General features: G+C 39.0%; 1 protein-coding gene across 1 annotated transcript in view; it reads right to left on the reverse strand.

Annotated features, from left to right (window-relative positions):
* TBL1XR1 (TBL1X/Y related 1) overlaps window positions 1-13,974 on the reverse strand; it is a 115,107-nt gene that overhangs the window by 7,189 nt on the left and 93,944 nt on the right. Inside the window, exons 3-11 of the mRNA XM_082487394.1 lie at window positions 9,870-9,972; window positions 8,231-8,376; window positions 6,560-6,779; window positions 4,311-4,443; window positions 3,969-4,110; window positions 3,616-3,679; window positions 3,417-3,514; window positions 1,557-1,617; window positions 228-349 (exon numbers count right to left, since the gene is read on the reverse strand). Of these exons, the coding sequence (XP_082343520.1) occupies window positions 228-349; window positions 1,557-1,617; window positions 3,417-3,514; window positions 3,616-3,679; window positions 3,969-4,110; window positions 4,311-4,443; window positions 6,560-6,779; window positions 8,231-8,376; window positions 9,870-9,927 (1,044 nt within the window). The 5' untranslated portion in view covers window positions 9,928-9,972. The remainder of the gene's footprint in view (window positions 1-227; window positions 350-1,556; window positions 1,618-3,416; window positions 3,515-3,615; window positions 3,680-3,968; window positions 4,111-4,310; window positions 4,444-6,559; window positions 6,780-8,230; window positions 8,377-9,869; window positions 9,973-13,974) is intronic.

Genomic DNA, 13,974 nt, shown 5'->3' on the forward strand with positions numbered 1-13,974 from the left:
GGCACCGGTAAAAAAAGCCGCATGCGGAAGCGAGAATTGTTCTAATAATGATAGAGACTACAGTTACCACATGACCTTAACTACAACTACCTGCGTATGTCTATCTATTGCCTGTTGCCAAAGACCAACCGTTACACAAGTGCTGTACACTGGCAAAAATACTGGGCCCCCGATCTCTCATTAATAAAAAAATACCGTATAGCCACCCCCAATTTTCCAGTACTTACTGTGTGACCCTGGAAGGTTTTGATGGGCCTATCTTGTCCTAGTTTACAGACGTGAATACACATGTCTGTACTGCAAGAGGCAAATGTGTTGTTACTCTGCCAATCAACATCTAATGCTGGTGCTAAAAGAAAAAAGAAAGATATTTAAAACTATGGTATGCATTCTGCGGGAGTTTGATTTGCAAATTTAGCGTGCACCACCACAGAAGAAATGCCAACAGGAAGCAACCATTAATTTTACAGCAGTACTAAAGATAAAACACTATGAACAGCGAGAAATGCAGCCAAAACCAGTCTTACACAAAGACACGAAACAAAATTTAATAGAAGTAATTAAAACGCGGAACATATCTGAAATGAAACAGTTATACAGAAGACAGTGCAGCAGGACAACAAGCTGTAGTTATCTATAAATAAACCTCAGCATGAGGAACAGGTTGCCACAACTTAACACATCGTCATGCATGAGCTCATCTCCACTAACAGTCCGTGCTTGTGCTGATAGATGGCAGCCAGCAAAAGGTAATGATTTATTTCCTTTCTTAATTCCAGCATTATAAGGTGCAGTAACTTGAAGCTTAATCATGGACAACATATTCCATTTGATCAAGCCAAGATATTTATGGCAGATAGCACACAGAATTGCTTGGAGTGAATCAAGAATTGATGTTTTTGATTGTTGTCGTGCCACTGAAAACGTAGTGCGAGCGGAATAAAAAGTGGAAACGAGACACATTTCTTAAAGGCCCTTCAATGACATGTTCGTCATCCTCTCTAGTCTATTTTCCAGCTGATTCTGGCAGGCTCGCACAGCATGCAGCCCACAGAGCAATTTGTCTGACCTCCCGAGAGGCTGCACTCTCATCCCAGCTGGCCAGTGAACAGCCTTTCAGCTGGTTTGTGGCCAAACAAATTGGGGACAGCACAGTGGGCAGCGCAGAACAACGGGATGCGGAGCTGGGATTACTGTAGCAAGATGACAAATGCAGTCCTTAGCTGATAAACACAAATCCTTCGTGGCCTGCCCACTTGATTTGTCTGCTACTGTACTACAGAAAGTCACTAATATTTGGATTATCTCTTATGACTTACATAGAACTGCAATAAAATTGTGTGTTATAAAGTTATAAAATCAGAACAATTCTATCTTTATTTACATTCTCAAAATTCAGAAGACTACAAATACAGGAGTCAGTATCCAAAGACTGCCTGTAAGACTTTAAAATGGTGTAAAGAAGCACCATAAACTTCAGATTTTTTTTGTTTAATAAATAACACTTTTTTAGTCTCTTCAGATGACAAACCTGAATGATCAAAATCAAGACTTACCAGAATGAAAAGGAAACTGCTGCTTGGCTTCGCCAGTGTGGGCATCCCAAATAATTGTGGTCTGTATTAAACAGATAAATACACAATAAACTAATATGTACAAATTACTTATTTCCCCACAACTGTCACCATTCACATGTATCAGACTACCTAGCCTGCTCCCCATAGCCCAGACCTGCTCCCAGTTACGTATTTCTAGTGTTTCACCCAGTACTAATAGAAATTGTAGATTTACAGACAACAGTGGAGAACCTTAACATGTTGTAATATTAGAAAGGTGTTTATCACAATATCTTGGGGCCTTGAAGAAAGGAAGGAAGGGGTTGTGGGCTTTTCTTTTTTATAAACAAAAATTAAATAGATTTATCTCTCTAGTCCTATTTATATTCATGTAATCTACTCCACACACCTATTTTAACTTCAAATACTTGTAGATTCAAATTGAAATTTCAAATACTCAGTTGTCCCTAAGGAGACCTTTATATAAACAAGTAGTCTTGCAGTTAGAAATTGAAAAGATTTGATTTAAGGTTGTAATTTTGTTCTGAGTTCTTCTCTGCCAATACTTCTAATATCTTCCCGATGAAAGAAATCTTACATGACAAAATTAGCATTTTATAATCACTATGTTCTACACCAACATTCCTGACCTACCTCAACGATCAATGAAAATTTTGACACAGAATTTGGTGGAAGCATGAACTGACCACACAAATTATTTATGGAAAAGAAGCGTAAAGTTGAATCAATCTTTCTGCTAATGCAGAATATTTTTCAAAGCACAACCTCAGTTTCTTTATCCAAGGAGTTTTATTGACTGAAACAATGAGGCTTCTATCTCCTTCAGAATATTTTTCTGCAAATTAAAGCTGTACCTCCACAAAGATTTAATAACTGGCATAAGCCATTAAAGCTGCCAAAAGAAGAAACCCATCCTTTCCATGCTTTGAGATATTTACTTCTCCTTCCTCTGTGCCAGCACGTGCATTTATAAAGCTGGGCACTAGAGCAAACCAGGTTAAATGTGTGTAGGAAAAAAAAATAATAAATAAAGGAGAAAATCTGTCACTGTAACTACAGTGAGACTGCCAGTTAAGTATTGCGGGCCTGTGGTCTTACTGAGCTTGTACTTTGCCAGTCTCACTAAGAGAATGACTGTGTTTACTTCTGCACCTTGAATCAGTTACAGAGGAAAAATTAAACTCTTCTTACTCTTTGAATAGTCTATTGTATTCTCTGAGTTCATCTTAAATCTATTCTTTGTCACTAGGTGCCCTTCCTACCATTCACAAAATCTCTCACACTAACAACAGCTTTGAATTTAAAGACCTCGTGTGCCTTTAAGTTTGTTTAGAGATGTGAAATAAAACATAGTTAAGCAACGAGCTTCATAGCTTTACACTACTGGCACCTCTCCAGTCGAATATGTTGACTTTTCTTATGTTCCAGCTCTAGCCTTTTTAATCATTCTCAGGCTTGACTGATATCCAAATCAGCCTGAACCTGTTCCTCCAGTATGATTTTTTTCCTCAGGTTTTGCATAAAGTGCTTCACTAAATTTTATATGATTCAGTTTTACAAAGTTTTAATGTTCCTGTGTTCAACGCACTTACTTTCCAACTTACGCTAACCTAATTGGGAAGACATCCAGGGACACTGAAGTATAATAAATTAAAATATCTCAATAAACTACTATAAAACACAAGGAAACTAGCTAGTATAACATGTTCTTTGTAAGTACATACGTACGTCCCATACCTTTTGTTTCATTTACTTACTTTCTATAGCTTTGCTATTATGCTTACAATTAGATTATAATGGTGAAGGAAAGAATTTTAATTTTACCAAAGATTATCTCACCTTGTCCACTCCTGCACTTAAAATGAAGTTTCCTTTCTTGTTCCATTTTAACGCAAATATAGGACCTTTATGTTGCCCTAAGGTGCTGGCAAGATTACCTGAAAATTTATATTGATATGAATACATTAAAAAAATAAAAAACTATGCTGTGAGCCACAATACAGGAAAATGTACTGGAAATTAAAAGTATTTCACTTACCATCTTTAGTCCATATCCTTGCAAAGCCATCGTAAGACCCGGTTGCTAGAAGTGTACCTTCACTCTGCCAGCAAAAAGGTTGGTTTATTTATTTATTTTGACTGTATAACTCAAAGCTAAAGAGCACAGAGCAAATTTCAGGTAGAATACATCTACATAAGATTTATATTTATTCCATTGACTACAACTTATTGAAAAGAAGTCCCCGAAGTACAATACAAGAAATACAATGCAACTCAAAAATAGAAATATTTCAGCAGCCGTAGCAGAGGAGGCATAGTTGCTGTCACTTAAAATTTGACTATGCAAAATTATAGGTACAATTTTCTCGGAGCACTGCCATTTCTACTTACGTTCCAATCCAGTGATGTCACATCTTTGTTGCTGGGTACATCCTGCCCTCCTTCTCGTATACAGTGTCGAAGTACCAGCTGCGTAGACCCACTCGTGCTGTTTTCGCTGAGGTTCCATATCCGTGCTGTCGAATCTCCAGATCTACAAAACAGTCAATGAGAATAGAACCCCTTCTCTCAATTAAGTCCATTTAAAAAAGTATTCCTTTTCAAGACAACAGCCATTGTGGCATTTGATGGAGAGGGCGTTAGGGCAGGTATTATTTGAAGCTGTTACCACGAACATACAGAAGTATGCCAATAAGCATTGATATTACGTGCGTAAAGGGTTAATGCACATACCCTGAGGCCAAAAGGTCACTAACGGGATTCCAGGCACAGATGAATACTTCGGACTCATGGCCACGCAGCACCACTGCCTTGTTGGGAGGGATTTCAACATCTCCATCTACTTCCATCATATCTGTATGATTATCTGTATTATGAGAAACAACAGTGTAGAGAGGTGGATTTTAATATTTTGGGACAATACATTGTAACTACTGTGCGGTTCATGTTCTTCTGGGATGAGCATAACAATTAATTCACAATTTACTGGATCAAAATTTGACAAAGCTGGAATGTCCTTTTATTTTTCCAGTTCCAATTTATGAAGTACTATAAACAGATGGGGAGTTTCAAAAAAGTGAGAAAGCTCTTAGCCCTTCTAAACCTCAGCATCCAAATGGATTTAATTTTGAAACTTCAAAATTGAGGCCAAAGTTCATTTTTTTTTGCTATGTTAAGAAATAAACGCTGATGTTAAAAGCAGTCACATTTTTCAGGCACGATACTGCACAGTACAATATGTTACTAGTCTATCTTGTGCTTTAAAAATACATTTATGACACATTCCTTTTATAAAATCTCTCTCTTCACCAATGGCAGTCAAACAGGTTTTAAATCTACATCTCAGACACTTCATTTACAAAATGGCTTTAATTAATATAATAACATTTGGTGATACAGTAAACTGATACGAGATCTTTTTAAACTGCACTGGCAATTACGATGGAATTGTGGCAATACATAGCTTTCTGTGTGGAAGTGATGTTGAATCCATATTGTTCTGTAAAACATACTGGGGGTAATTCAACTGACAAAACAGTTTTCTTGGCAGCTACCATCAATCATTTTCTATTATTAACAATAAAGTCACACTGAGTGTAAATGCAGAATACAAAAATGCTGAACAGTTCACCTGCTCCGTATTTATTCACTGTGGTTAAACAAACCGTTTCACATCTATTGCTTAATTTAAAATTAAGGGTTTCTGTCACTGTTTGTACGTGAGAGAAAACAGAAAAGGCTATTAGAACTGGCATATTTTTAAGAAAGAGCACCATATAAAACACTGCTTCAATTAAAGAGAATCAATGCCAGTATAATTTGGTGTACCAGCCAGTAGGGGTTGCTGGTATATCACATTTAACATTGGCTGAGATCTGAAGTTTGCGCTTATTCTATCCAGTTCACAGTTAACAAGGTTATATTCTTTTGAGATTTTTAAATGAAACCATCAAAGTAGAGAGCTTATTTGTTTAAGCCAAAGATTACGTGTCCAGTTTATTTATCATATATAATAATGAAAAAAAACTAGTAAAATCCAGCTGTAAAATACAAAACTTGTACATGGCTTGACAGGAATATTTTCTCAAAAATGTCTTTCCTTCAGGTGCTTTTACAGCAAAAGCTGTAATTCCCCCTCTCAAATGTGTAATTTAGACTTCCAGAACAATATTTCCATAATCACATTTTAATCTCTGATCTGAACTTTTCTATAATAAGCCTAATTGTGAGGTATGTGATGACAAGTAAAACTCACTTGTTCCACCAGTCACAACTAAAATGGAACCAGTAAATAAACCAGACCTGCAAGCACTTGCATCGAGTAATTCTGAACAGCAAACAATGAAAACCGATGGTGGTAAAGGAGACAAATGACACTGGATTTGTCTCAGCAACCATGATGTTCTCAGCAACCATGATGTTCTCAGCACGACAAGGAAGCGTGTCCTACAGAGAGCCGGTCACAGCTCTCCGATTCATGGGGTTAGCAGAACCTGTCAAAAGTAGTTTGCGGAGCTTCACAAGCAATGCCCAGTTTTAACCAGCTGCGGATTAGCAGACTCCTCGCCTCATTACTTGTACAGGGGCCAAAGCTGAGGGGATGCAATATTTAAAGAGTTGTCTCTGATTTTTTTTTTTTTTTTTTTTTACCCTCTTTCTGCAAGAGCTCTCAGGAGGCCCTGTGAAAAACCTTCCAATGATGGGAAATGAGCAGTACGGGAAGTGAGATGGGTCAGTGGAATATTGTGTGTTAATGAATTCAGAAGTTTGCATCTCCTCCTGCAATTCCAAATATCAAACTGGGGGCAATCAAGGGTGAGACACCATCTGTTAAAGTGTCACCTATGACGAAGGTATTCTCTGCAAGCTGAAGGGTTACTAGTACATCTACACATTCACCTCATTGTCTACCAGCTCGTACTACGATAAACGACAAGGAAATGATGTTAACGTCAGTTAAGGTCATTTTGGTCTCAACCTACTTGCTATAGTATGTGCTCCATTCTCTTCTCCGTTTGCAGTATTTTCTCCATTTTTCGCTGATCCCTGTTGGTTAGTCGCGGCTGCAGCTGCAGCAGCTGCTGCCTGCTGTTGTGCAAGTTTATCTCTGTAGGCCTGTTGTCTTGTCTGTACCACATCAGGCATTACTGCATCTATCAGTGAGAGAGACTCTATCGGCCTACCATCAAACAAGGTACCATCCTAAATTACAGCAGAGGGAGAAGACAAAAAAAGACAACACCAAGTACAAGTTAACATTGGGGGCAACAATTCCAAGGAAAACTAAAGCAAAAGTTTTGATTTCATCTAATAAAACAGTTTACAAGTGGTACTGGATGTGATAGCTCATCATCATTGAGGTCGGGATTGGAATTTTAGCCTAAAGTTACGTGGCCACCATAACTGTGTAACAAAAGCCACTGCAGACGCTGGCAGAGCTTCTGGAATCAAGTTCTATGCTTCGAGTTTGCTAAATCGTCTGCTAAAGCAGAAAATTCTGTAAGCTATCTATGAATATGATTTCAAACATGAGTGGCTGCAACAAAATCTAATGGTTTGTTTGAAGAGCTGCAAACATTGCCAGTCGGGTCACTGGCTTGTGAAGTTATTCTATCTTATTAGACTAATACTTTCCATAAACATATTATCTGGAGAGTTGACTAGTTTTCTTCCTTTTTTTAAACAGTGCTGGCATGCTTTCAAACAACAAGGAAGAATTTTATCCTGAAATGGACAAGACCCAGTTAAAAATACCCGTATACATATGCTAGGGCTTTGTAAGGATCTATTTTTAGGAGCTAGAAGGATTCCTTGTGATAAATATAGGGTCTCCTTCTTCTATTCCGATCACTTGCTTTAGTTTTCTGAGGCTTCCTAAGGGAAAGGATTTGCTTCGCTGGGACTATGAAAACTACACATAAACAGAAAACTAAGGGAGACTGGAAAGAGAGCAGAATTAGTGAAAAAAATTGTTTCCTTCTGCAATATAACTGACACATACAAAGGCTGCTAACCTTCCAGGCATAAATGAGAATGGAAATTGAGGGTATCTGCAGCATCAGGCAGGAAGATATATCGCTTTCTGTACTGCTGGAATAACCATTTAAACATCAAATGTAATAGATCCTGCTCAAGATGAATTAGCCAGCAGAGGCAAAAAGCAAACTGGCATATACCTTCATCCTTCCTGCCACAAATTGAAACCCTCTCTATTTGGAAGCCTTGCCCTTGGGCTCTCGTTACTTCATTTTAACGACATATCACCCAAGCGAGAGCTGCATAGTGCTCTCCCAGCTCCTTAGCGCAAGTCTACAAAACCAAAAATTAAGAGGTTATTTGTCTCAATGATTATCTTATTGCACTTGTCTGGATTTACTACAACATTATATTAGGGTAAAAACTCTACAGACAACGGACCTTTAAGCAATGAGCCAGAACACCATGCCTGGTGTTGTGTGGCTGCACTGGGCAGAACCCCTACCCAGTTATGTCACTCCATTCTGGTTCCACCACTGGAGTCATGGTGAACACCAGCAGTAAGGAATCTGAAGTAAAAGTAAATAAATAGGATACAAGAGAGTTAAGGAAAAATACGAACATTCAAACTTACTGCAAGCAAGGACATAACGCTCCTGCAGGCAAAGCCTCCTTACCTCATTAATACTGACTTCTGCCTCTACATACTGCAGACCTTTCTGGATGATGGAAATCAAAGCAGCTGGTGGCACCAGAGCACCATTTATATTAGATTGGCTGATATGGCTCTCTATACCAAAGGTAAATGCTGAATGGGAAAACCCTAAAGACAAGGCAAAAACATCAGAATTGATTTATAGACAATGCTACTTGCCATACTGCTGTAGCAACTTCTTGTTACAAACCTAAGCAAATTACACAAAGTTATAGCATGCTAATGAACTGCAAAAAAAAAAAAAACATCAAAACGCTGCTGTTGTTTCTCTCTCATGTTTCTAGTTTAAACGTACAAAAAGACAAAAATGAAGTTGATATATAAACACAACAATTATTAATTATGGTATCATTGGCAAAACATTTGTGCATGAGTAAATATAAAGATATAAAATAAACAATTTGCAATAGAATTTCTCTATATATTTATATATTCTAAAACTATATATAAAAATATTGTATCATATATAGTATTTAATAAAATGTGTATAGTTGCTTGTTATTTATTTGATCGCCCTGAAAAGGTGAATTTAAACTATAGAAAAACAGTTGTTTCAGCAAATTAACTTCACTGTCACCAAATGTTTTCTTAAACTTTTTTTTTTTTCCCCTGTAAGGTAACCAGGAAACTGCCTGCAAACTTTCAGATGAAGAAAAGGCAATTTTGTAAGTTTGGCTTCTGTGACAAAAGCAATCTGCAACTGGAATAAGAACATATAATAGTTTTCGGTAAATTCAGGCAGAACAATGACTTTCTACTTTCTTCTGACAAGCAGAGACTGAAAAACTCTGCCATCCACCATTGCTTCTGGCGCTTCTTTTTCTCAATTTGAGAAGTCCATCAGCAGTGGACATAAGCAGTAGACAGGTGTTGCATAAGTGAAATGTATTTTCAAGAAGTCTGAAGTTTGTTTTCAAGTTTGACAATATTAATCTGCCTTTTGCTCTTCCTCCTAAGAAGCAGTAGGCTTTGGGCTAACCTAACACCGAAGGACAAAATCCTCCAAGAAAGCGCCCTGCAGGGAGGGAGGCTTTTGAGAACCCAAGGGTCATTCCTGTAAAAAATCCGTTTATCTGTATTTAGATTCAAATGATATGCATCACACTGTCACAGTTGCCACTTCTTCCTTTGAAATACAGCAACATCTGCCCTCCTCCTGCAGTCATGTACAGGCAAGAAATTTGGCCACGCAAGACCAGTTCCCAGGAGCACCATCACTCCAAGACAGAACAGGAAAAAGCAGTGTTTGGTGGTCATCCTTTTTTCTTCTTCAAGTGGCCCCAAAGAAAACGGTGCAAAGTGCAATCATCACCCTGTAGATAAAAGTGATCTCCAGGAAAACGCATTTCTAGCAATCGAGTGAGTCCTTAGTTGGTTGACTGCCATCTGAAGACTCCAAATGACTAAATCTGATTAAGTTACAGGAGGTAACTTGGCAGGAATTCATTCTCTTATTGAGAAGAAACACCAAGAAACAGTTCAGACAGAAGCACATGCCTACTGGCAAAATAATTAAATGAGTCTGCATTTGCTAAAGCCAGTTGCAGATGAATAGCAAATAAATTATGCATTGTTTAACAACCAGAATTGAAAAAACTCACCTGACTCTTGCAAGTATCTATATACCAGGAAGTTAACCTCATCACTGCTTATACTCATCTTTATTCCCAGTTAAACCATGAGGTCACAACAAAGGACACAACCCTGAAAATAAAAAAGTAGGTCAATTAAATATTTTTAGTACCTAATATATATTTCTCAACAAATGCTATATTTATAAAGTAAGTAGCTCCCCAGCAGCACAGACAATGGTTTTATTTTATAATGCAAATAAGTCTACCATAGTCATTAAAAAGTCATTTGTCTCACCACAACATAAAGGTCAGTAAATTAAATATTGAAGGGCTGGATTCTCAAATGATGCAAATTGGTATGGACTGGGGAACTATGCCGCTTAATACCAGTATTAAAAAGGCCTGATTTCACAGGTTTTTAAAAAATAATCAAGTGAGTTTCATTGCATCAACATTATTGGTACGGAACACATTTTTCAAAATGTGGATTTCTCTCTGTCTGGCTAACAGAGACAGAGAACTTGGTTTCATGTTGGTACCCAGGCAAGTTCTCTCTTTTACCTTCTTATCCACTTCAATTTTCAGGTACTCCTGCTCTAGTTAAAAGGTGAAATATGGGCTACAACACCGTATCTGTGCAAAAAAAGCCCAACTATTTCCACTAAAAATTAGAAAACATCTCAGCCATACACTTGTGCTTTGCAAAAGGAATTCTTTAAATTAGAGACAAACTTTAAACAGAGCGTTTTTAGTAATATTTCTTTATGCTTTTAATAAATGCTTTAAAAAAAATATTCATTCCCCTTGATTTTATTAATCATAAGTATTTAGCAAGACAAATAATGTATCAGACTATCATAGATTTGATGACAAAATTTGAAAGGATGAAGCAACGAGAGTCTAAAACATGAAGACGAAGAGACAGAATACAGTATTTTTTCCAACTTTAAGCCTCATTCTTGAGAATATTCTCATGATGTTTCAATGTTTGAAAATTAAAATCCTGATCTTTCCATGATATCAAGTAAACAAGTAAAAAAATCAGCTTCCAGAACAGCGTATGAAATAAGGTCCATCTCCTATTCGCAGTATCCACCCAAAACGTCTCATCAGCAGACCTTCAAGCTTTTCACCCAGCTACCATCACTTTCTTCTATGGAACTGGAGCCTGAGAAGGTAATCAAATTCCCTACTGTTACTTGACAAAGTTTGACCTGCATGTGATGTAAAAAAAAAAAAAAAAAAAAAAAAAGCACTGGAGAACATGTTTTCTTGTATTGTTCAAAATAAAAAGTTTTTGCTACATGGCTGCGTGGTCAGGCCATTCGCCACTGGTGCTCCGAGTGGGAAAGTGGTGAATACAGCAGTAAGCAACAACTAAAAGATTATGATCGGCATTATAAGGCTGCCATACATATTCTTTCTAGGAATCTTTTCCTAGCAAGATTTCCCAAAGAAATAGGGCAAAATTACCATGCTTTCTTATCATCTAACTTGTGAATTCTACCAGTCAATTGCAACCAAGTGGCAAGAGCTCTGCAAGATGTGACTTTGCTACAAGTCCCATAATATTGTAGAGGAAAGACCCAGTTAAATTCCTCCAGGAGGGGAGAGGAAAGGCTACAGGGTGACCTTGGACATCAAAAGGAGTGTGTTTGCCTGAAACCACACACGAACCCTGGTGAGTTGATGAGCACATGGACACCCCCAAAACCATCTCAGCCGCACGGCCACCCGTCCAGCTAACAGCCGGGGGCGGGAGGGAGGGCAGCATGCACTGCCCACTCGGTTTGGAGAGGGCAGAGGAAAAATGACACAGTCCAAGAGCTGTGCAGGGAGGGCTCGGACCCAGCTGCAACCAGCAGGACCCGAGTGGGAGAGCCGGGGTTATCCTGCATGGGAAACGGGGGGCTGCACACGATGCAGGACATGTCCGCAGAAACCCAGATCTCATGCTTATAGAGCAGCCCAAGCACACTGCACGGCCAAAGGGGGAAACATGGGTTTAGTTTCTTAAGGAAATAAATAAAAATGCAGAGCTACTTACATCCTATTCGTTTCTAATATTGTTCCAGTACAATAACTTCTAGCTAGTGCAACACAACTGGTAAAGGCACACTGATACTACCCCCACCTCACCCATCCACAGCCCCCAGCGATGCCTGGCGTACACGGTATGCCTGCCAAATTACAGGCTCATTTATCAAGCAGTGCATGAAATGAATGTCATTTTTAGCCATTTCATGCATTAGCAACCAATTCTACCATGTGCAGGACCAAACACCAATTTCATTCAGCTATGTTTTGTTGTCATACCTGGTGCAAATCATCTTTATTTAAGACTGCTAGTTACAGAGGAGTTCTGTAGGAAGAGGAACAATATTCTCCTTCAGAAAAAAAAGGTAATTAAATTCAAAAGGCCTTGTAAAGAAGTCTTTTTACATTACATACACACTCAATCGTAGTATTTTTTTCATGGGTCTGTTAATGATTTTTAAAATCTTGCTGCATCAACCAAAGAGAGAGCTCAAAATGCAGAAATCAGCTCGAAGTGCTATTTGCTACATGGAGACGACCTGCGTTAGCGATATAAAGAAGGCTCCCCACTCAACGCAGAATTGTGGAAATGCCACATAAATTCATGTGGTATGTAGCTGGACAGCTAAAGAAAAAAACTAACATCTTGCTCGTCTGTCAAAAGTGTTATTCACCCTGCCCTTCATTTTTCAAGGCTGGTTCAAAGTGTTTTCCACAAGCTGCTTTGGTAAGTCAGGACAAGTACTGCCACATGCCGCCCTGCCCGGCTATCAAGAGATGGCAGTGCAACACTGGCTTTTGTGCCATAACAACTAGAAAAACCCAGAAATGCGGTCAATAAATACACGGCTTGCCTGATGAGGGCAGGAAACTGAAATGGGTGCAAAAGGTTCCAATTTTTTTACCAAGATTATTTCTTTATCCATTTTTTCCGTGCTTATTTAAATTACCTGAAAACTTGTTTCTGTATTTACCCCCCCGTGAGGGGCCCAGCCACTCAGCCAGCACCCTGGAGACAACCCTCACCCGGCTATCGCGCAGCCAAGACGTGAGGAATTATTAGAAGAACAAGCAACAGCAAACCACCCTCCTTCCCATCCCAAAAGCAAACTATCATATTAAAGAGAAAATACAGTAAAAGTACAGATCGGAGAGGACACAATAATTATTTCCCTTCGACAAATTTTGAATCGATACTGGGCTTATGGTGCCCACCCTTGAAACCAGAGGCAAAGCCACACGCACCCCGACAGCGTGGCCACCTCCAGCCGCGGGAGCAGACTTTGCAGCGAGCGGAAGAAGCAGCTCTGAGCCACGTGAACCCCATTGCACACGATGGGGAAGCTGCTGCTGTTTCCAGCCCCAGGAGCTGTGCTGCCTTCCCTCCTTCTCGCTCATAGAATCCCGGGAAGGAACCAGCGGGAATGACCCAAAACAGTGGCAGAGAGGGGATGACGGCGAAAAGGAGCAGAAGTGGGATGGAAGGGGGGATCCACCATCCCCAAAGCCACCAGCCACGTTGCTCTCAGTGTTCAACACGCACAGCAACCCCCTCGCTTCGTGCTGAAGTTACAGCTTGCCAAGGATGTCTGCCAAAGAGACATGGTAATGGGAAAGAAAATAAACCCGGTAACCTACGAACTACGTGAACTCCATTTTCCCTAATGGCCCAACATGGCCCCAGGGCTTGTTTGGGAGGTGACAGAGAAGATTTCTTAAAAGTAGCGTCATATAAATGGAAAGGGAAACATGATTAGCGGAGGAAAGGCTGAAAAGAAGAAAATTATAGGAGAAAAAAAAAGAGATTTATGTATGCACCCATGCATGTACATACATACCCCACATACTAACAAGTCTGGTTTATTGCTGGTTTATTTCCCCCAAATCTACCATTTCCATGTGCAGTCAACTACTTATTTTGGACTCTTAATAGATATTTATATTGCTCTTTATTTTAGGTACAGCAATTAAATAACTGAAAAGACACAGAAAAATGAGCCAAAAATAAGTAGAAATGACATATAATTCCTCCCAGTCTTAGATTTCTAGCCTAATTTGCAAAGGGCCCATTAAAAATATCTCATGGTATTTGCAC

Source organism: Vanellus vanellus (genome assembly GCF_965231255.1).
Source record: "Vanellus vanellus genome assembly, chromosome: 8".
Classification (NCBI taxonomy): Eukaryota; Metazoa; Chordata; class Aves; order Charadriiformes; family Charadriidae; genus Vanellus; species Vanellus vanellus.